The following is a 22514-nucleotide window of genomic DNA, read 5'->3' as shown; positions in this document are numbered from 1 at the left end:
TCCCCCCCCAAATGACCCCTGGCAACCCTACTGCAGACCCCAAGCTGCAAATCACTTAAATGTGTTGTTTTATTGTTCAAAACAAGTGCATTGAAGTTAAATCACCTCACCCGGGGGGATGGCGTCCCCCCGCATCCCCCCCCAAATGACCCCTGGTTGCATCTATGACACTGTCTAACCATCTCATCCTTTGCCATCCCCGTCTTCTTTGACCTTCAATCTTTCCCAGCATCAGGGTCTTCTCCAGTGAGTGCTCTCTTCTCATTTGGTGGCTAAAGTATTTGAGCTTCAGTTTCATTATCTGGCCTTCCAGGGAACAGTCAGGGTTGATTTCTTTTAGGATTGACTGATTTGATCTTCTTGCAGTCCAAGGGACTCTCAAGAGTCTTCTCCAGCACCATAGTTCAAAAGAATCTATTCTTCGGCACTCGGCCTTCCTTATAGTCCATCTCTCGCAGCCATACATGACTACTGGGAATAGGAGTGTCCAATTGTTTAGTTGCCATGGGTGCAACATCTGAATGGTCAGGACACTGAAGGCCACACCCGCAGTCATGTGACCCCAGCTCCAGCTAGTCCATGGGCTACGTGCGTTTCTGACATGCTTGCAGAGGCCATCTGTTCTCTGTCAGCATGGAAGTGTGAAGAATGTGTTTTTATTTATTTATTTATTTATTTATTATTCACATTTTTATCCCGCCCTCCCCGGAGGCATGGCAATGGCCTTCTCTGACCAAATGTTCAAGCCATTTGGCTTCAATAGGAAATGCAACACAGCAGGGTATCAGCAAAACATTCCAAGGGAAGGCAGGGTTTTTTAGAAATCAATATTTCTATAGAAGTGCCTCTTCATCTTCTGAATCCAGGTTGATCATCTGGCATTTCTCATTCCATATATGGAATGAGACAGTCTTTGTTGTAAGATTTAAAGCATCACTCTACTTGTATGAGAAATTAATGTGACGGTCTAATAGTTGTTGCAGTGTCTGATATGTCCTTTTTTCAGAGTTAAAATATAGACTGAGCATTTCCAGCCTGTGGGCCATTACTTTATTTTCCATATTTGTTGACATACTGTTAAGATTTTGATGGGCTGTATTTCTGTGGCTTGAAGTAGCTCTATTGATATCCCATCTACTCCTGGTGATTTATTTCTCACAACTGCTTTGAGTGCCACTTTCCCTTCACTTTCGAAAACTGAAGGTTTATTTATTTATTTATTTATTAGATTTTTATCCCACCCTCCCAGGCCTGGGCCGGCTCATGACGGCTTACAAACAGGTTCTTCTTCAAAATATTATTCTTTGAAGGAATCTGCCATCCTTTCTTGTCTATACAGTTTTTAAGTGTATTTTCCCTACTTTTCTTTATTTTGTCCTGTTCAGTTAATGTATTTCCATGTTGATCTTTCAGCACGCCCAACCATGCTTTAAATTTCCCATTGATTTTTTGGATGTTGTGGAACAGATTTTTTTTTTGTATTTTGTGCATGTGTGCATATGTGTATGTGCTTGTGAGCCTGGAAGTCATGGTGACTTCTGGTGACCCCTAGTGGGGCTAGGACATTTTCATAGAGGTGGCTTTGATATTACTTGCCTCTGCATCCTGGCCCTGGTATTCCTTGGAGGTTGCCCTTCCAAGTACTTGCCTAGGCCGGCCCGGCTTAGCTTCCGAGATTTTGTGAGATCGAGCTTGCCTGGGCTATCCAGGTCAGGGCTGTGGAACAGAACTTTTGTTCTTCCTTTTTTGTTGTTCTCTCCTATTACTTTACACTGGTTATTATAATAGTTCTCTTCATTTGTATGTGCAAGTCACTGGAACAATGCATTTAGACTTCTGATTCTATTTCTGTCACCTTTTACTTTTGCTTCTCATCTGTCTTTAGCAATTTTTAGAGTTCCATATGTCATCCACTGAGGCTTTTCATTTCTTTTGGCTACAGGAATAATCTTTGCACATTCTTTCTTGATAATATTTCTGGTTTCAACCCACAGTTCTTTTGGTTCATGTTCACTTGAACTTAGTGATGCAAATCTGTTCTTTACACAGTCTTTAAACTCTTCAGGAATTTTGTCTAGATTGTATTTTGGTATTACAAATGTTTTGGTGCTTTTCTTTGGCTTTACTCTAATTTTAATATTAAAAATTCATGGTATGTATCAGTTCATGGACTTATTTTAGCAGACAGAACTCAGCTTCTCCATCTTCTGTTTCCAAGTACATAATCTGTTTGCTTTCTATATTGGTTACCTGGTGATTTCACATATACAATCATCTATTTGGTTGCCTGAAAGATGTGTTTGCAATTAACAAATCGTTGCCTCTTCTGCTTTATTTCATGCTCCTAGCCCAAATCTATAATGACGTATGTAACAACGACTGTGAAATATAAACACTAATAAAGTTAAACAACTATAATCACGTTTAGTGTAGATTCTATTAACGTCTATTGTAGATTCAAACCTTGCAACAGGATTAACAGTATGTATCAGAAAGATATCAACAGGTATATCACTATATAATAGTAGAAAAATACATCACAACAAATTTAACAACATTCAAGAAAGGTCCAATAGGTTTATATAAAGAGTGCAAAAAATCCATTAAGTCCAAAATCCATCCTACAAAGGTTCCAGATACATACTTCATTTCAGATATCTTCTTCAGAAAACGACTGTTTTCAGTAACATACAGGTATAGCTATATTCATTTAAATCTCCAATATCAGTTTTACATACCATCAAGGTTCAAAGTGGTAGAAGAAAAGGCTTCAAAATTGGGCTACCAATCATTCTTAAGAAAAGAATCTAACCGGAATCATTTCCAACAAATTCAGAAATGATTCAGATTAGATTCTTTTCTTAAGCATAAATGCTTTCAATTTTTCCTCATCAGCATCTGTAGTTGGGGCATAAACTTGAATGATAGTTATACTGACAGGCTTTCCATGAAGTCTGATTGATATTATTCGGTCAGGCTTAGCATTATAGCCCCTGACTGCCTATGCTACATAGTGCCTCACTATTAAAGCAACTATTTCTTCTGTGTTTGTCATTCCCCAAGTAAAACACTTCATAATTTTCTGACTGAAAATGTCCAGTCTACTTTTGCTTGCTTACTCCAAGGCTTGCAATGTTTAAACATTCCATTTCTCATTTCACGATTTTGAGCTTATCTTGATTCATACTCCTCACATTCCATGTTCCTATTATATATGTCAAAGATCATAGGGCTTTCCTTTTGCATCCACTCATATCAATAGTTGTGTTATTAAGAACAACACTACTCATCCTTCACCTCTTCCCCAGTAGCTGATTGAGTGCCATCTGTCCTGGGGGTCCTGTCATCCAGCACACAATATCTTTTTTCATTCTGGATTGTCTCGTCATAGGACTTTCGAGGAAAGAAACGCTCAGAAGTGGTTTACCATGGTTGCCTTCTGTGCAGTACTAACCAGTGTTAGCTGAAATGGCACTGCTGTTGTCTATGAAAGATCCTCTGCCAGTGTCATCTTCCACTACTGCTGCCGCCCACTAGCTACCCTTCAAGGTGATGCCCCCATCACCACTGGAACTGTCTGTTCTCTTCTGCTGATGTGGCTGTTGATTCCTGAAGGAGGTAGGGTGTCAGCTGTGGCCATTCCACCTTAAGTGACTCTCAGCTTTGCTGACACACGCAAACCCCTTCACCACATCATGTATGTGTTCAAGAGGATATATATTCCAGAGAGCCAGTTTGGTGTAGTGGTTAAGTGCGCGGACTCGAATGTGGGAGAACTGGGTTTGGTTCCCCACTCCTCCACTTGCACCTGGCTGGATGACCTTGGGCAAGCCGTAGTTCTGATAAGAGCTGTTCTTGAAAAAGAGCAGTTTCTGTCAAGAACTCTCTCAGCCCCACCTACCTCACAGGGTGTCTGTTGTGGGGAGGGGAAGGGAAGGGAGTTTGTAAGCCGCTCTGAAACACCTTTGGGTAGTGAAGGGCGGGGTATAAATCCAATCTCTTCTTCTTCTTCTCTACAAATTTTTAATTCACAACTTTTCATTCAAATTAGGAACAAACTACACGAGACACGATTAATAGCTGGATGGGGGAGGGAAGGCAATCTGGATACAGAATGAGGGGCTAGCCAATGTTTCAATTAATGTGACTGGCCTAGGAGGGCTGCTATTTAAAACTCTACCAGAGTAGTGTAGTGGTTAAGTGTGCAGAGACTAATCTGGGAGAACTGGGTTTGATTCCCCACTCCTCCACTTGCAGCTGCTGGATGACCTTGGGCAAGCCACAGCTCTGTCAGAACTGTTCTCTCAAGGACAGCTCTGTTCTCTCAAGGACAGCACTCTCTCGGCCCCACCTATCTCACAGGGTGTCTGTTGTAGGGAGGGGAAGGGAAAGGAGTTTGTAAACTGCTCTGAGACTTCAAGTGAAGGGCGGGGTATAAATCTAATCTTTTCTCTTCTTCTCTTTTAGGGGATTGATTTTCATCAGTAAAAGGGAATGAGGGGAAGGGTTTACCTAGCTCTTTAGTCTTGATCCAACACTTACCCTGTCCCCAGCTGTTATTTACAAAAGTTTTTAAAAATAGAAAGTATCCAAACACAGACCTTCCGGGTCTTGTCTAGTTCAGCCTTTAGAAAAACTGGATTTGGCACCTGAAAAATCCTGATGCTGAACCTCTGACATAATGAGAACTGGAGAAAATGTTTTACTTGCCTTTCCAATTGATAGCATTTTTACGTCTCCATTCCAGTATTTAAGTATTATGTGTAGGATAATTATTTATAAAACATAAAGACAGCTAGAAAGTTCAACAAGCTAAGACCAAAACTGTATCAGAAGGTTCCTGAGGCAAGATTCAATGCAATCCTTGGGAGCAGGGCATACTGAGTGTCATTCATCTTCTTAGCACCTGCCTACATTCTGTTAGGTCCAAGAGAATATAGTATTTCTTACCTCAGATGACTCATATGTAATCGTTTTTGTTTCAGTATGGACGATGGGCACTTCCTTTATAGAAATTTCAGTTTTCTCCCCAGCTGAAGAAACACCTCCAAAACTGATTGTTTCAGTCTTCACTATCGGCGACTGTTTTAAAGAAAAAAGGTAATTCCAGGGAATATTAAAGTTATGGAGTTCTAAAACAACTGCGGAATAAAATAGAAGATGAATCTACTCTGTTACTACATATGCTGAGAACAAAGATTCCCACTGTAAAACAAAACGCTCAAATATGCATCACCAGCACGTTACAGCAACATTTATATCTAAACCAGGACTGTATTTAATGTCGAACATCTTTAAAGAGGAGTAAGCCATGTAATTTCTAGCTTAATTTTTGTGTTGTAATTGCTCAGGTTCATATAAGCTTATTTTCCTTCAATATGATCAAAAGCAGGTTAAGTCATATAGATGTCAATTAGAGAATTTCTATTAATCATCTGGAACTCTGTAGGCATGAGAAGTTCAGGGGAAAAGCTTTTTGCCTAGATAAGGAAGATCAACAGGGGTTGATCTTTCTGTTGAACAGCCCATTGAAATCCTGTGTTCCTGGTAAGATTTGTCACAATACTTAGCATGGCTAGGCACTGATGCTCAGCAGCACACATTCTTTTGGGCAGACTACAAGATGTGCCTTGCCTGAACTCAAAACAAAACCCCCCCAGAAACAAGCAGCAAGCGCCAAGATTGCCATGCAAGGGAGGAAAAATGGACTGTTTCATATGGGATGTTTCCTACAAAGATCCCATATATCCATGTAGGAAAACAGCTTCTATGCAATGTATATGTTGTCACATGTATTTCACTTCATGAATATGCAGAGAAATAAATACATGTACAACTTTCATATGTTACAGCGCAATCATATTTTATAGTGAAAACACAGCTTTTCTTTGTGAAAGCCATCCATGGAAGAAACAACTGCTGGGAAGCAGCCCTATCCTAAGAGGAGAAACAAACTGCTCACTAAACAGCAACAACAGTCTAACATGTTCATTAATGAATTCAGTATTTAAAAATGCATCTATTTATGCCTTTTTTTGTAGAATTGACTGATTAGAAGTTAGTTACCTCAAAAAGAGGTTTCCTTTCCAGTACATCCAAAACTAGGGCTGCTGCACTCTGCTCCTCCTCTTGATCGTGAGAAACAGTGCCAGTTTCTTCCTGTTTGGTTACGGCTTGCTCAGTCTCCTGCCCTTTTTCCTCTTTAGCCCCCTCAGTCACAGCACAGCCCTCCTTCCCTTGGGTGCCAGGTGCCACATGAGACATTGCCTGTGCCGTAGCATCCAGCTGAGCGCCAGCCAAATTAGCAGCATCCCCACTTGCATGCACATTTATCACATCTCTCTCCTCGACCAATACAGTTTCCTGCACAACCTTCATCACCGTCTCCTGTTGCTGCTCCTCCTCCTCCTCCTCTGTCTTCTTTTCATCAGAGCATACCTCCCGATCAGTCTTCCCTTCCGTTCTCTGCAGGGGAAAAGGGGGGAAAATCCACTTACTGTCAGGGTTCATTCTCGGAGGTTTCAGGATAGGGCAGTTGGTCCTCCCGGGAAAGGGATGCCCATGGTTGCAGGCAGGGTTGCTAGGCCTTGATGGCCCCAATCAGAGGGGCTTCCCACAATGCTCCCAGACCATCTCTTGAAAAAGCCTCTGCTATACACTTTAAACATTAAGAAAGCCTTAAGAAAACATTCTCCAACATCCATCAAGGCAGCAAACATAGAAAAGAGGAAAGTGGGGGGAAAACCCTGTAAAGAGCAGAGGGCATCCCACAGGACATAAGTATGCTAGAATTGGTGGAGGCTCTCCTTTCAGAGGCCACTCCAAGGTTCTCATACCTGCAGAGCACTGCATGACTTTAATGGGTGGGGGAAGGTGGGAACATTGTGCTACTCTGGAACTGGAGAAAATGGAAATTCATTGTAAGTGAACAAATTTTCCTTTCTACAGTGGGTCGGGGGGGGGGGCCAGTCTGTGCTCTGGGATGTGCAAAATCTTTCTGCCAAATGCTGCCAAGGAGGATTAACCCCCCCCACACACACAATATGCAGCAGTGGCAAATGAACGGATATGCTCATTGACTGTCCCATAAATGGGTGGAAGACTCCTGTTTGCTGCAAAAACAGCTGCTGTCTTTAGAGCAGGGGAAGGTAAACTTCAGGTTTCTGGGAGCTACTTAATTTTTTCCAAGAACCAGTTACAAAATGGCAGTTGGTCAGGCAGAGCCAGTCACATGAGCAACTAGCCTGGAAAAAAAATTACTATTCTACATATGGACAGAACAGAATTTTGAACTGTTGCCTAGATGTGGTCACTTCAGTCTGCATGTCCGTTTATGTTAACTCCTTATAGAAGTTAACCATGAACTTCAGTTCGATGGCTAGCCCAAACTATCTTTGCCTTCAAGACTGCTTAGGAGGACTGAAAGATAAGGTACTCTAAGGAGGTTATTGCTGCACTCATGGTGTCATGCAATACTTCTATCAACAGGATATATAATAACACATGGGAAGGTGTTTGTGCCATTGTATGAGGAAAGATCTTTTGTCTAGTCTTTCCAGGAGAAACTGTGAAAGTATAAGTACACTGAAACACCAATTGATGGCGCTGTCTGCAGTTATCGGGCAAGGGCCCTATATTGCAAGTCAAGTGTAGGAATTTCCTCTGGGCTTATTGTATGAGAATGTGCATGTAAATTGACAAGTCCACCCATGTCAGAAAGTCTCCCGGAATGATGGCTGCTCTAATCCAGCAATTTAGCCATTTTAAGTCCAGGATGACCCACATACCCTCATTTTTCTTTAGGATTATTAAAGAGAGTTAAACTCTAATGTGGAAGTCAATGCCTGGCAGAGCACTGGTGTTTTGGAATGTGAACAAATTTGATGCAAGTTCTTTCTACTTCAAAAGAATATCCTCAGTTATTGTCCCTAGCACCCACCAATCAGAAAACGACTGCTATGATATTTCTGCAAAATTTTGGGACCCCCCCCCCTTGCCCAGAGAAGACCAATGCTGTTAGCATCATGCTACTAAGGTTTCTTTCTCCAATCCCATGGCTAGACGGGAAGACTTGTTAGACAATGGTCAGGGTCCTTCTGCAGAGTTTTAGATCTTTGTAACTTGTTTTTGAGGTTCTGGTAATTCCTGGATTTAGAGGTGAAGATGAGCTCTCAAAAGGATAGAGATTTTTCTTGCATGATTCTTTTCTCTTATATTCTGGTAGTTAAAGCCTTTTTCCTGTGTGTTTGTTTTTTTAAACTGGGAAGGGATCCAGAGTGTTGTGTATGTAATCTGAAAGGTATTGTAAAATGGCCTATCAGAACACAGGAAGTTCTGGAGGGAAGAGAAATGATTGGTCTTTATGTACAGTATTTGATTGGACCTTAGCTGACATGGGCGTGGCTTGCCAAGCCCGGATTGTTTAAAAAGGAGCCTGTTGCTCCATAGTTTGTCTCGTTCTGGTTCTTCTGACTTCGTGTTCAATAAAGCTGTTAATCACTGTTCACCTGCTGCCTGAGTCTCGTATCTAACACAGAGAGTCCCCAAAGAGTTAATACTTTTGTGTGGAAAAGCAGCAAAGCCTGCTTGCAGTGCTGCATCTATTTCCAAACGGCAAAGCTCTTGTATTCCTGCAGGCAGCAACATTTGATACCTTGGATCTTGCTGATACTTGGATGGTATCCAAGGGATGCACACACAAGTGCAGGCTGCTGCCAAGGAAATTTTTCTTCAGCTTGCCCTTCAACTCTTGTGGAACATTGTTATCCACTGAAGAAAAGATAACTAGCCCAGATATATGGTCCTAGCAAACAAAGAGCCAGCTGTAGATGCTCTTAGTGCTGCAGAAGAAACTTTGAAGTTTTTTACTTAATCAAATTGGTCCTCTTGTCACATCTGATTCCTCCAGTAAGACTGAATTAGAAGTCAGATCTGCTATTGGGACATCTACATAAAATGTTCTGAAGCACTCTGAGATCACAGGAATTAATAAAACAGTTCCCCGGCAAGGTGGGATACAAATTGAAATAAATAAATAAATCTGAGAAACCAGTTGCTGGGTGGATTCTGCCCTGGGAGGAATGTCCTATTCCAATTGCACATGCATGATGTTATTAAAGACTGACAGAACAGCAGAAGAGGTGTGGTTCCCATCTGAGGAAAGCCATACAAGACCCCATGGACAGATGGGGGAAGCCTCTCACTGGAGGGTTCAAGAACTCTAATGACTTTTGGAAGCTGTTTTTGAAACATGGGGACAGGCGGGCAGGGGGGAGCAAGCTTGAGGAGGAGTTTCAAGAGGCCCTTCCTCTTCAAGAGGCCCTTCCTCGTGAAGTAATCAGACACCAGTGGTCAAGAAGGGAGCTATGCAATCAATTCCACCTGAAGTTGAGGATATTTTCCTCAGAAAGAGAGAACTGTATATTTTCTTCTTGTCAAGGGAAGAAGAGGGTGGGAAATGTCCTGTGAGGCCTCCTCCCTACACCCATGCTGGAGCAGGAAAGGGAATGGTTCTTTCTTTTGGTCATGTTTGTGCTTTCTGAGGTTTTTATGGCAGTCAGAGTGGTACGGGGAGGTGGTTGGGTCAGCTCCCCTAAAGCCTGCCAAGATTTTTAATCCAAGAGGTTTTGCTAAGCCATTTCCCCTAAGAAATCAGTTAAAGGACTCCCCTCCACCATCCCTGTACATAAGGAGGATTCAGTTAGCAGCACATGGTTTAAGGTGAGAGGAGAGACAGGTGAGACTAGCCCCAATGAAGTCTTCAGTAGAAATACTGGCTGGTTGAGCCCATGCACACTGCCATCATGCTCTATTGGCAAGTAGAGACTTCCTGCTCTTTATCCAAGTCCTGTTAATCGTTTTGCAACTGCCTGTCTCCACACTCGTTTTGCAACTGCCTGTCTCCACACTCTGAAGACTAGGACTGAGGAGGGGAAGCTTTTATTCCATTGGCATTTTGCTGCGGTATCAACCTCACAAGCTGAAGTGCAAAGTGTGCCTCCCCCCCCCCGATATCTTTGGACGAGAAGAGAATGTTGGGTAGAAGATCTCCTGTAAAGCCAGTCTGCCCCCTCCCTGCCCATTTCAGCGCACCAATCCAAGCCTATAGACGTTTGCTAAAAGGAGAGAGGAGAAGGATCCTGGTTGTGGAGTTCTGGGGTCATCACTCCTGGAAGAGTGAAGCCCATAATCTATACTGTCTCCTAGCCTAGTAGGGCTGGGCTGGAAGCATCACTGGAACCCCCCTCTCTCTCTTGTGTGTGGGGGTGTCATTAAAATCTAAAGATCTCGCCTACAGCACCTGGAGGCATTTTCCCAAGAGAGCAGGCTACCTCAACTTTGAACCATCTGGGAAAGAATTAATGGAAGAAACCAATGTGATGTATCACTAATGTATTAGTAATGTATTACATTACTAAAACTACTAAGCTTATCCACTTTGTTTCTTTGTGAGATGCTTAGGTTTTGATGCTGGTGTAGCTTTAGGGGGGGGGGAGAGAGAGAGAGAGAGAGAGAGAGAGAGAGAGAGAGAGAGGTTTGCTGTCAAATCTCAGCCATTTTATGGTGACCCCCTTATGGTTTTCAAGGCAAGAGACATGCAGAGATTGTTTGAGCAGAGCTGACCCTGCTTAGTTTTCAAGATCTGACAAGATCGGGCTAGCTTGGGCTATCCAGGTCAGGGCTTAGTAGTATATAGGCCTTAGTATTTACAGTCCGATGATATTACATAGCATTCTGTTTACATATCAGTCCTGCAGTTCTGAGGTCCTCAAGCAAACATAATGGTTAAAGCCAAGCAAAACAAATAAAGACACAAATTTTCCTCCATGGTTTTTATATGTGATTCAAGCATAAAAGGAGACAAGGTCTTCCCCCATGCAAATTCTGAGGAAGCTTGAGCACATAAGTGAGGTCACACACTTATATGCAAAATATAAGGAACATTCCCCGCCTCCCAAAAGCACAGACCCATATTAAAATCTAAAGACGGAATCAAATGGCCACCTGAGCCCAGCTATGTGAAGTAGTTGTGACCCCTCCTATGAACTCAGTTGGTTTTCTTGCAGAGTCTATTAAAGTGAAGATATCTGAACCATCCAAAGTTTTTTCACTGGAGAGTTGTTTTGTCTAAACAGAGAAATGCAGAGTCACACACACAAAGAGAGGCAGACAGACAGACATACACAGGTTATGTTAACTAGCGAAAGTAGAGACAAAGAGGGGAGGGAAAGTGGCAGGGGTACAGAGAGGAAAATAATGGGAAAATAAATGAGCCCAAATCTGTAATGACTATAAGCAGTAATCTAAAAAGCAAAGTAGTTAGCACTGGGATTTTGCTGGTCTTGTGAAGCATTTTTCCCCCTTCAAAAGAAGCCATAGCAAGATATTATATTTCAGTAACACTGATTTTTAGAAGTTTAAAAGCCCAAAAATGCCTGCTTTGTATTGTGTTAATTGACAAACCATGAGGAAATAATAAGAAGCTGGGTCGGCTGTTGTCAACATAAAGCCAGGCAGCAAAAGGACCAAAAGGCAGGGTAGTGAGCATATTGCCTAAAGAAGTCATGCTTTTATCTTTAAACTGTGGCAAAGTTGCATGTTACCACTACTCTTGATGCTGATGATTCAGTAACATAGTGAGCAGTAGCAATAGTAAAGGGTGGCTCTCTGGAATATTTCCATTCTGATATACTCTTATCTTTTCGACCAAACGGCTCTCCTTTTAGTCTTTCACTGTCCAGAGGTTTTTCAGCTCTGGTCATCTGCACGCTTCCCAGTGTGTCATGCAGGCGCAAATCCTGATCTGTTTTCTGGGTCTTCTTCAAACTTTCCTCTTCAGGACTCTGCAGCCGGGAATCTGCCTCTTTAATGGGAGTCAATGATTCTGATACCCTTCTTTTTGCATCAGACAACCTTCGGGCGTTTCCATCTGTGATCGGTTCTAGAATTTCATACTCTGCTACTACAGGAATGATTTTCACAGATTCTAGTATAGCCCTTTCTGTTTTTTGTAATGCTTCAAGTGACGATGGCACGCATTTTTCTCCCTCTTTTACTTTAGTGGTCATGGTTACAATTTTCCCAGAAATGGTATCGTACGATTTTCCTACAGTGTACATTTTCTGCTTATTGTCATCTTTCAACTGCAATTCACCTTCCAAGTCCTCAAAGGTCTGTATATCAGTGGCAGTGGGTTTTAAAAGCTTGGCTGGGATGTCACCAGTTTTACCGCTCACAGTCATTACTTTGTATGTCACAATGGATTTCGATTCACCATCAACTACCTCAGTGGGTACTTTGTCTACAATAACCCAATCCTCAGTGCCCTATATTTGAAATATAAAAGCTAAATTAGAACAGCTAATTGTTTATCTCTGCATTAGGAAAGTGAAATATAATACCTTTTAGGACATTTATGGTACCATGCTCAAAATACAAGTTTTGTGAATTCTAATGGCTTCAAAAGCCTACAGACAATTTAAACACTGAAATTTGTAGAAACTAAGGTCCAAAATAAATTATACCAGAAGAAAATCACTTTGTTTTAGTAATTTTCTCAACATACCAGTGACTCCTGGAAATATTTATACCAGTTTTATGGGGACACAATTTAATTTACAATTAGTCATCTGGTATGTTATAATCCAAAGATTCCATTCTAAGCATACTTACAATCATATCAATCATATTTGCTTCTAAATAAACATGCTTAACTGTTGTGCAAATAGTGCAAACTCTTATCTTTTGGAGAGAGAGAAAGATGTGTGAGATTTTAGTTAAAATGTATATACTGTGCCCATTTATATGGAGTAATGAAAGAACAGTACAGTCTTCTGCCTATTAGTTTGATGAGAAGTGATCCTACTGCCAGTGAAATATTCCTTTTGCAGCTTCATGAAAAACTTTGTAAGACTTCAACTTGTTATAGCAATTAGAGAAGTCAAAGGCTGCACTTTACATTTTTATGATATTCAGTTATAGAATAATCCTTCTCCACTGGAAGCAGGTGGAATCCCACAGGCCTATTTCTCTCCCACCCTAGCACACAGAGATGAGCAGATATGCAGGCAGCACAACAGGTTGTTACTGGAAACTAGGAACATTCCTTATATCCCCATCCAGTCCTGCCCTACCACTCAGTGCAAGTTCTAGGAATAAAGAGAGTAGGCACAGATTTCCTATTCCCAGTAACAGTCCAGTAATACCTGAATATGCAGTACTATACATGCCAGAAAGAGTAGGGAAAGAAAGAGGTCTTTGTTGCATCCATTAGGAACTGTGTGCACACTAACTGCCTTTATAGTGAAAGATCATAAAAATTAACATGTGCCCAATGCAAGCATATTTCTACACACTTCTGACTGACAGAAATATATGACAAGGGAGAAAAGACTTTCTAAGGTGTATGGATGTACTGGGAAACCTGCTATGTACTTTAATATGTGAAGCATATAAGAGAAAATTTTTAACACTGTATTACTTAGCATATTGTTTGCAAGGGGTATCTAGTATATAAATGCATGCATATACAGACATGACATCAAATGATTCTAAGCTCTACCCACTGAGATTCTAGGGAATAAGTCTCAAAGAGGTCTTGTGGACCTTATCACATTATTATTTCCCCTAGTATTCTTCCTGTCCACCAATGAGTCAGTGCCACAAAAATTATTTTTAAACCATAAGGATCTGAGCATTTTTTACCTGAGAATCAAGGTATGTAGTGCTCTCCTGCAAAAATATACGTTTTTCAGATTTTTCTCTTTCTTCTTTGGTCTAGTGAATAAGAGGAAGCAGGGAAATATATATTTTTTTGTGTAATTTAACAACAAGAAGAGAAGAGATTGGATTTATACCCCACCCTTCACTACCCAAAGGTGTCTCAGAGCGGCTTACAAACTCCTTTCCCTTCTCCTCCCCACAACAGACACCCTGTGAGGTAGGTGGGGCTGAGAGAAATCTGACAGAAACTGCTCTTTTTTCAAGAACAGCTGTGCCAGAATTATGGCTTGCCCAAGGTCATCCAGCCAGGTGCAAGTGGAGGAGTGGGGAATCAAACCCGGTTCTCCCAGATTAGAGTCCACGCACTTAACCACTACACCAAACTGGCACCAAACAAGCAGAAACACCACCACCCACTGGTATGTCTCCAATAATTAGGAAGAACACAAATTACTAAGCTATTTTACTGGGAACAAACAGACAAGACTACTAAAGCTGAAACTGAGATGTGCTTGGCAGCTTGGTCCTATGCAGAATTAGGTTTGGGTTAATTGATTTATAAGAGCTTAGATTCGTATAACTCTGCACTGGATAAGAATGTAAGCCACACTTCCTTAAGATTCCTTGGCAAACCTTGTAACAAGCTGAAAGACTCCAATATCCCAATTCATTTCAACCCCAATAAGAAGCTGAAATACCACATTCTCCTTAATATTACCCTTGCTTATTATTTATTACATTTTATCATGCCATTCCTCCAAGGAGCTTGGGATGACATACATTGTTCTCTTTTTATCTTTACAACAATCCTGCAAGGTAGTGGGGTTTTGACAGAATGACTAGCTCAAGGTCATCCAGAGAGATCTATAGGCAAGTGGAGACTTGAACAATAGTTCCTTCATCTCAGTCTGACTCCCTAACACTCTGCCATACTGGGTTTCTGGGACATTTGACATGTCATTGAAGCAGTATGTGTCTAGGAATCACTATTTAGACTCCATAGCATGTGTGGTCCACTATTTAGACTCCAAATGGTGTGGTCCTCAACAGATTGACATAGATGACCAAAATCCTCTTGAATTAGGAATTTTTCATGTTATTTCCTTTTTTCATAATGATGTGATTCTACAAAGTTGCCATGAATAAAAATTCTATTAACAAAGCAGTCAGAATATGGGGAAACTGTTGATTATTGATTGTAGCTATGTTGTTTTGAAGTGGAACGTTGCTTTCAGAAGCAACCCAAGTTGTTATACTTTAGATGAGATTTCAAAACGTTTACACACAATTTGTATTGACTAGGGTTGAATATAACACAGACATAGCCACATTAGTCTGTTGCAGGAAAAAACCAAACAGGAATCTTGTAGCATCATAGAGACTAACACATTTTCATTCTAGCTTTTGATGGTTTAGAGCCCACTTAATCAGAAGCATATCTCATGCCTTCTTCCTTTTTCATACTCGTACTTCTCACTCATAGTCCTGGGACTACATGTCATGTAGAAACAATGAAATTGGCCAAATTGTCAGTCAACTATTGATTAGGAGGGTTTCTTCTCCAGAGAAATCCCAGCATAAAGCAAATCAGTCACAAAGTATAATACTGTCAAGGTTATATTTTATTTATGCTAATAGGAAAACAACATTGTACTTACCTGTACCTGTTGTTCATCACATGGTCACCTGTGCAATCACATATGGGTACTGTGCATGTACAGGCCTGCTGCGGAGAGTATTTTTTGAAGCTCAAAATGCCTAGAAGTGCTCCTCCTCCCTGACTCTGTTTCCTGCCTCTTCCAGTGTGATATAGAGGGAGCAGAGCGCCCTTACCTCATTTCCTCTCTGCTGCCTCTGGAGAGAGGTAAAGGTTACCAGACCGAGTTAAGAGCTCATAGAGGGGCAGAAGGGACGGTTGTGTGACTGCACAGATGACCACTTGATGAGCGACGATTACAGGTAAGTGCAACCCTGTTTTCATTGTCATGGTACCACATGAGAGATTAGCAAGCTGATTTACCGGTCTTAGGCAGGCGGGTGTGAGCTTTCAGTTGAATAGAGACTGCAGGACTGCTCTTCTCACTGCTGCATCTCTCATGGCATCCACATCCATCATGTACTGTCTTGCAAAGGTGCAGGAGCAGGACAACTCTGCAGTCTTGCCGATGGAGTCAATGGAGAGCCCACGGCAAAAAGACGCAGATGTCGACTGCCCAGGAAGCATGGGCATGCATCTTCAGTGAGCAGTCAACTCATGCCAGTTTATAACTTAGTCTGATATATGTGGTGTTCCATCTCAAGATAGATCGGGCTGACAGTTTTTTGCCCTTGTGGAGCCTACTGAAATTATCAGTAGGTTGTCATCTTTTCAAAAGGATTTTGTTCTATTTAGATAGAAGAGGAGGACTCTTCTAACATCTAAGAAGGGCTTGTTCTCTTATGTCTTGTGACTGAGGATGTAACACTGGCGAAGTGATATTTGTGTTTAAATGGATGTTACTTTAGGTAAGAACTACATAGAGGTGTGAAGGACTATTTTAGTATCAAATATTTTCAGAAAGGGGTGGTTGTGTCTCAGTGTCAGTAATTTGCTGACATGCCTGGCTGGTGTTATCACCCCTAGAAAAACAGTTTTCATAGTGAGGGGGTGAATGTGGCAAGTGGCCATTGGTTCAAATAGTTTGCCCATAAGTTGAGGGAGCACCAGTGTGAAGCTCCACTGGGAGTTGAACTGATGGAAATTAGTTCAGTAGCCCTTTGATGAAATGTTTTGATTCTCTTTGGGCAAATAGGCACTCCCATCAGCCTGAACATGGAAGCACGCTACAGTGGCAAAGTGAATTCAAAGGAGGTGGATGTGAGTCCTCTTCTGACTGAGGTTCTTGAAGACCTTTTCTTCACTGATCCAAGTGTTTTTCTGTAGCCCATCTACTGAATTGTTTCCACTTGGCTGAGTAGGAGCAACAGATGGAAGGTTTTCTGGCATTAAGCAGGAATTCCTTAATGGACTCAGAAAATTGCCTGTTAGTTACTGAATGAGCCGCACTGTTAAATGTAGGCTGCCAATGTCTGAATGGAAGAAGGGACTCTGTAGCAGTAGGTTCTGCCTCTGTGGGAGTGGAATGTAATGGTTGTGGGACATGGCCAGTAGTGCCGGGAACCATGACTGTCAGTCCCAGCTTGGATTTCTTTGTAATGTCCTGTAAATCTTGTGCTCAAAGTAACTGCACCGTAAAGTGTAAGTCTGAAAGGAGTTTTAATTTTGAATCGGCTACAAGTGGCCAGTCATCAGCGTATGGGTACATGACAGACAGGCCAGGTTCAGCCTCTCCCTAATAGGAGCCAATGAGAGCAGATGGAACATTGAGAAAAGGAGACTTGAAAACAGCAGTTGAAAAATGACAGTTATAGGGGTTAGCAGCAGACAAGTAGACAGCTTAAGCACTGAGGTGAAAAAGAGGGTTTTCTGACTGAGGGGAACCGTATAGAAGAGCTGCTTGGAACAGGCTGAAAATAGTAACTTTGTAACTAAAGGATCCCAGTGGTAGGTATAGTTCAGTTCAAAAGTTCATTGGAAATGAACTGTCGATTCTTAGACTTCACTTTCCTCAGTGTTTATTCTTATAAATAAGTTTTTTGCTTTGATTAACCCTGTGGGCTGTGTGTCTAAGGGGAAGAAGCACACACACACACAATTTAATATCTCAATGTATACACATATAATATAGGATAGGAATGAATGGTGGCAGCGAGTGATTGGAACAGTGTATGATCCCAATAGTTCTGTGTGAATGAGCACTAACTATTAAAAGGGGCTGGGCTACCCTGTCTGTGGATGTCTCTGGGACTGAAGAGAGAGGAGCCAAAGTGTGAGGTGGTCATGTGATGTCCTGATCTATGTATAACAAATAACCTGAAGAAGAGAGGTTGTAGAAGTGGTAGGTATTCTGTGTGAGTGGAAAAGGGGTGTCACAGGGTATATCTCGCATTCCCATTTCCTCAGGTAAGATACTACTATTGCTAGCACCTTGGTGGATACTCTGGGTGCTGTAGTGAGTCTGAAGGAGAGGACTGTGTATTGGAATTGGTGGAAACTGCATCGGAAGTGGAGGTACTTTTGGTGATCTGGCCTTATCTTGATGTGGAAATATGCATCTAGTAAGTCCAGTCAGGCCCGTAGCTACAGCGGGGCATTTTGGTGCCCTACCCCCTTAAGTATAAGCCATGCCCCATAAAAAGCCATGCAAGAATATTTATTAAGTCGTGCTGGCTGGAGAGCAAGCAGCCAGCTCTCTACCTGGCCAGGTGCCAGGGCAGCAGGCAGGCAGAATAACCCCAGTTCCCTCCTCACAGTTGCTGGAGGTCCATGCGGGCAGTCATCACCCTGGGAAGGTAATGAATGGAATGAGCGGCTGGTTCTCTACCTACTAGGGCAGCAAGTGAGTGGGCAGGTGAGGAGGCTGCTGTGCTGCCTCTCTGCAGTGCGTCTGTGTCAGGCCTCTCTTTGCGCCTGTGCCAGGGGAGGAGCCATGACGTGGCAGCACAGCAGACTCCTTGCCCGCCTGCTCACCACCCTAGCAGGTAGAGAACCGGCCACTTGCTCCATTCATTACCTTCCCACGGTGACTGCCCACATGGACCTCCAGCAACTGTGAGGAGGGAACTGGGGTTATTCTGGATGAATGCAGACAGCCAAGGCATAATCCTAAGAACATAGCCTTGATGCCCGATTAATTTAATTTAATTAACTTAAACTGCCTCCAAAAATTTTAAATGCCCCCAACGAAAACAATCTTGGCTACAGGCCTAAATCATTCTGAACTTTTTAATTGACATGTACTTGTTTAGGCCTCTCAGGTCTAGGATATGTCTCACTCCTCCTTTTTTCTTGACCAGAATGTATCTAGAATAGAATCCCAAGTGTTGATCTTTTGCTAGGAGTTCTAGAGAGGGGGTAGGAGGGTGAGATTACAGGGGAGCGTAAATTGACAGTCCCTCTGTTGTTACATGTGTGGGGCATGGACTATAATTGTCAAAAGCCTTGTTTCACAGATTGAGGTTTGGGCAACTGGGAGCTGGCTTTTCTCCTAGGGGTAGGGAATCTTTTCTGCTGGTTGATAGACAAGCACATAAGCATGAGGGATGAGACACTGGGTGGCCTCTTCCTCTGGGAGCTCAGTAGGATGGTGTAAAGAAAGAACTGGATTTTGGAGGGATCACCACCAGTGTCTTTTCACATTTTATTGAGTGCTTTGTCAGTATTGGCAGTGAACAGGTCTGTGCCCTTGAAAGGTAGGCCTTCAATTTTGTTGCAGGTTTTCTGTTGGAGCACAGTGGACCTAAGGGCCCTGAGCAAGAGGGGTGATGTAATGCTACGGCAATGGTGAGCAGTCTGCTGATTGTTTGGCTATGGAAATTTGGCGTTTTGATGCTTCTAGGGCTAAGAGTTTTGCCACCTTGTGTTTGTCTTCAGGCAGCATCTCTAAGCATGGGGCTACGCCATCCTAAAGGAAGACCTCGTATTGGGCCATGATGTATTGGTAATCGGTAATTTTAAAGCCAAGAGTAGAAAAGGTGTAGTATTTCCTGCCTATTCCACTAGTTTACAGCCCTCTGTGTTGACAGGGGTATAGTATGCTACCAGGGAGTTGGCAGTAAGGTACTGGAAGAGGAAAGGGCATTCTTCCTGCTTGGTTCTGTATTGATTCTCTATATGTTTTGTAGAAGATGACCGCAAAAAGAAGAAACTGTGAGGTAACTGCGCTAGAAAATATTTCAATAACAAGACCATCGTCACACCATTTTCAACTGCCTTGTGCATTTATACGATTTTTGTACACATTTTTGTATAAATTTTGTGATTGTTATTGAAATATTTTCTAGCGCAGTTACCTCACAGTTTCTTCTTTTTGCGGTCTGTTCTATGACTGTGACCATCATTTTTGAGCCACATTGTAGAAGGTGACAACAAGGCCAGGCATAGCCAAGGACCGGTAGTGACCTCAAGTAAACTTTGCATGGCTTTGTTACAGATGCAAAGGTCTTCACTGGGGGAGTACATGAATGATTCTGCCATGATGTCATTAGGGAAAGCCTTGGAGTTGTAATCTGGTTCCCTGTCTTCAAAATGAGGATCAAAGTTTCATCGAACCCCCCTACTGTGTTCATCTGTTCACGGAGTTCTTGTAGAAGACTGTGATCATCCATGCTGTATGTGTCCATTTCCACTTGGTTAGAACTGAGAGGAGCATACAGATCCCAGCCTTGGTCATAGCAGTCATATTGGAGTTCTTGGCACAGCGATCGGGATAGTGTCAAATACAATTCTGTCGAAACCAATTGGAGAGGTGGTTCTGAACAGTGAGATGAGGGGGGTTGACAACACGGGACGGATGATCCCAAGTACTGGTCTGACCTCTGAAACAGGATGGTGAGTGACCCGATGGAGAAGGTGCTATTGGAATGTGCATTAACTCTGATTCCTCTGAGGTTTTGTGGCAGACTAGGTCCTTATGATGAGGTCTGGAAGGAGTAGACCATGCCATTGACTTAGGAGGCTTCTCTGCATGCTTATGCTTGTGCCAAGCCTTCTTCAATGGTTGTTCTGAGGAGTTTTGCTTCAGGGACATAGGGATCAAGCCCGTGGAAATATCTGGGTCCAGAATGGTTGGTTTCAGTCTTGGAACCACTGGAACCAAGGATGCTCGGATTCTTCTATCAGTAGCTGAAGGCATAGTTGCTTGGATCTTTGTCTTGCCAGACAGAGCTTTCCCCCCAAGTGCTGCTTTTAGGCAGGAAGCTCTGTCATGCCTTGCCTTTGGGGTGAGTTGGTGACAGATGGAACAGCATGATACATTGTGTTCCTTGCTGAGGCACAGTAGCCATTGTTTGTGGTCATCCGACTGGGGAGGGGGTTGACCCACATTTCTTAAAGAAAGCTTTTTGTGCCATTCTATAGGTTTATCAGTACGTTCTAGATAAGTTAATGAGGTAGGTTTATCAGTGTGAAAAGAATGGAGATCCTGTGAACAGACCTATTTCAGCAATGTCAGAGAGAGAGAACTGAAGGAAGGGCACTCTGTCCCCACTACATCATGTTGGAAAAGGTGTGAAACAGTGTGGGGGAGGGGGACATAGTGCCTCTAGGTGTTTTGAGCTTGAAAAATCCTTCACCATGGCAGGCCTGTACATTCATAGTAAGCATGTTGGACTGCACAATGAACCCTCTACTGACTGTTCTGTAACCAATTTTGTCTCATATGACAAAATATGCTTTATGATCACACTTGTAATAAGTTAGGCAGAAAGATACAGTTAATAATTTTTTAGTTATCTATTCTTACTTATAATCTATTTCACAGATTTGACATATCCTATTTTCGACCCTAAGCTATCCTTTCTAATAGTTTAATGTTTCATACTAATCAAAAGAATTAGAATTAGTTAACACCTATTAAAAGTTTGTTGAGGCACTGAAGCTGAAAAACAGGAAGACACAGTGTCATCCTAAACAGAGTTATAAACCCTTTGCTGAAGTCAATGGACTTAGAAGCGGGTAACAGCTTAGTGTGGCATACACAGTCACTCACTTCTTCAGGCACAAGTGGTTCAATCATAGGCGCTTCCTCTTGTCTTGCAGCAAGCCGGACTGGTGATGTAGAAAGCCTCTTTTCCCATTCATTGGTCCCTGAGATATCTGTGGAGGTTTCCAAGAACGTCCGCTTCAGCTCACTTATATTTGTCTGATGTTTCATCAGGTCTTCTTGGTTTTTATCTAGTTCCTGAGGGAAAATGCCACATTTGTAACTTAGGTTATGTAAACTGGAAAAAAATGGGGGAGGGGAATCAAACCATATAAATTAGTCAGCAAAACAGGGGAAAGGGCCTGGAGGGATTAGGTCTCACAGCACTAACACAACACACTTGTGAAACTGTGGTATTTTTGAAAGATAGCTTACAGAGAAACTCTTAGGCCCGCTTCACACAGAACATGGTAGCAAACCAGTGTTCACCACTGAATGTACTCTTATGAGGAAACTACTGGTGATTTTACCTGTATAATATATGCATTTTCAAATTCATTTACTGCATTCACAAATTACATTTTTGCTTTTATGTATAAAACATTTTATGGGAACACTTTAAAAATGCAGTGTGTAAAGTGGTCCTCATTTCTGTGAGCATCAAATGTTCTAAAGGATTGTCAGATTTCACATACATTCTAGATTCTACCTACAAAAGACTTTTTAAAAAAATCTAGGCATACACACAAAGAGTCCTAAAAGACAGTGTAACAGAAAAGTCTTCAGAAGAGAAATAGCTGTTTAATTAATTAGCAAGTGAGAATACATCATGCATCATAGTGTAGATTCACAGCTTAACCACTATAATCAAAACACATGTACAGTACATGCACTGGTATATACCAATACCAACCTCTAACATAAGATTACTATGTTTGACATACACATTTTCACCCTTTATGCGCTTAATCAGACTACTCTGAAAAAGTGAGAGAGAAAGGGAAACGTAAGGGCAACAATATTAAAAGGATACAAGAATGGTGTAGAAGGCAGAATTGGTAAATGTCATACTGAGAAACTTCTGCAGGCACCAACAATTAGCCCTGCCTCCACACACATACACACCCACCTGTGCCTTGAGATCACCATCTTCCTCTTGGTCTGACTGTTAGCGTAGGAAAGATTTTAAAACATAATAATAAATTAAATTACTACAATAAAATAATACATACAATACATGTATAATAAATAAAACAAGTATTTCAGAGT

At 42.0% G+C, this 22514-nt stretch overlaps 1 protein-coding gene across 6 annotated transcripts in view; it reads right to left on the bottom strand.

The window, feature by feature from the left end:
- The window catches only part of EPB41L3 (erythrocyte membrane protein band 4.1-like 3), a 167218-nt gene that overhangs the window by 5992 nt on the left and 138712 nt on the right, over window positions 1-22514 (bottom strand). For 2 of the 6 annotated variants that reach the window (XM_015420226.1, XM_015420228.1), the window contains exons 14-19: window positions 22375-22410; window positions 22159-22224; window positions 21312-21503; window positions 13705-13776; window positions 6067-6465; window positions 4951-5082 (exon numbers count right to left, since the gene is read on the bottom strand). In XM_015420226.1, the coding sequence (XP_015275712.1) occupies window positions 4951-5082; window positions 6067-6465; window positions 13705-13776; window positions 21312-21503; window positions 22159-22224; window positions 22375-22410 (897 nt within the window). Of the gene's footprint in view, window positions 1-4950; window positions 5083-6066; window positions 6466-11004; window positions 11128-11603; window positions 12327-13704; window positions 13777-21311; window positions 21504-22158; window positions 22225-22374; window positions 22411-22514 lie in introns of all 6 variants that reach the window. The other 4 variants (XM_015420229.1, XM_015420230.1, XM_015420232.1 and 1 more) reach the window with 3 other exon arrangements.

This window comes from Gekko japonicus, unplaced genomic scaffold (genome assembly GCF_001447785.1).
Source record: "Gekko japonicus isolate JY-2015 unplaced genomic scaffold, Gekko_japonicus_V1.1 scaffold209, whole genome shotgun sequence".
In the NCBI taxonomy this organism is placed as follows: domain Eukaryota; kingdom Metazoa; phylum Chordata; class Lepidosauria; order Squamata; family Gekkonidae; genus Gekko; species Gekko japonicus.
Note: the sequence above shows the minus strand (reverse complement) of the source record. Positions and strands in the feature narration are given on the sequence as shown.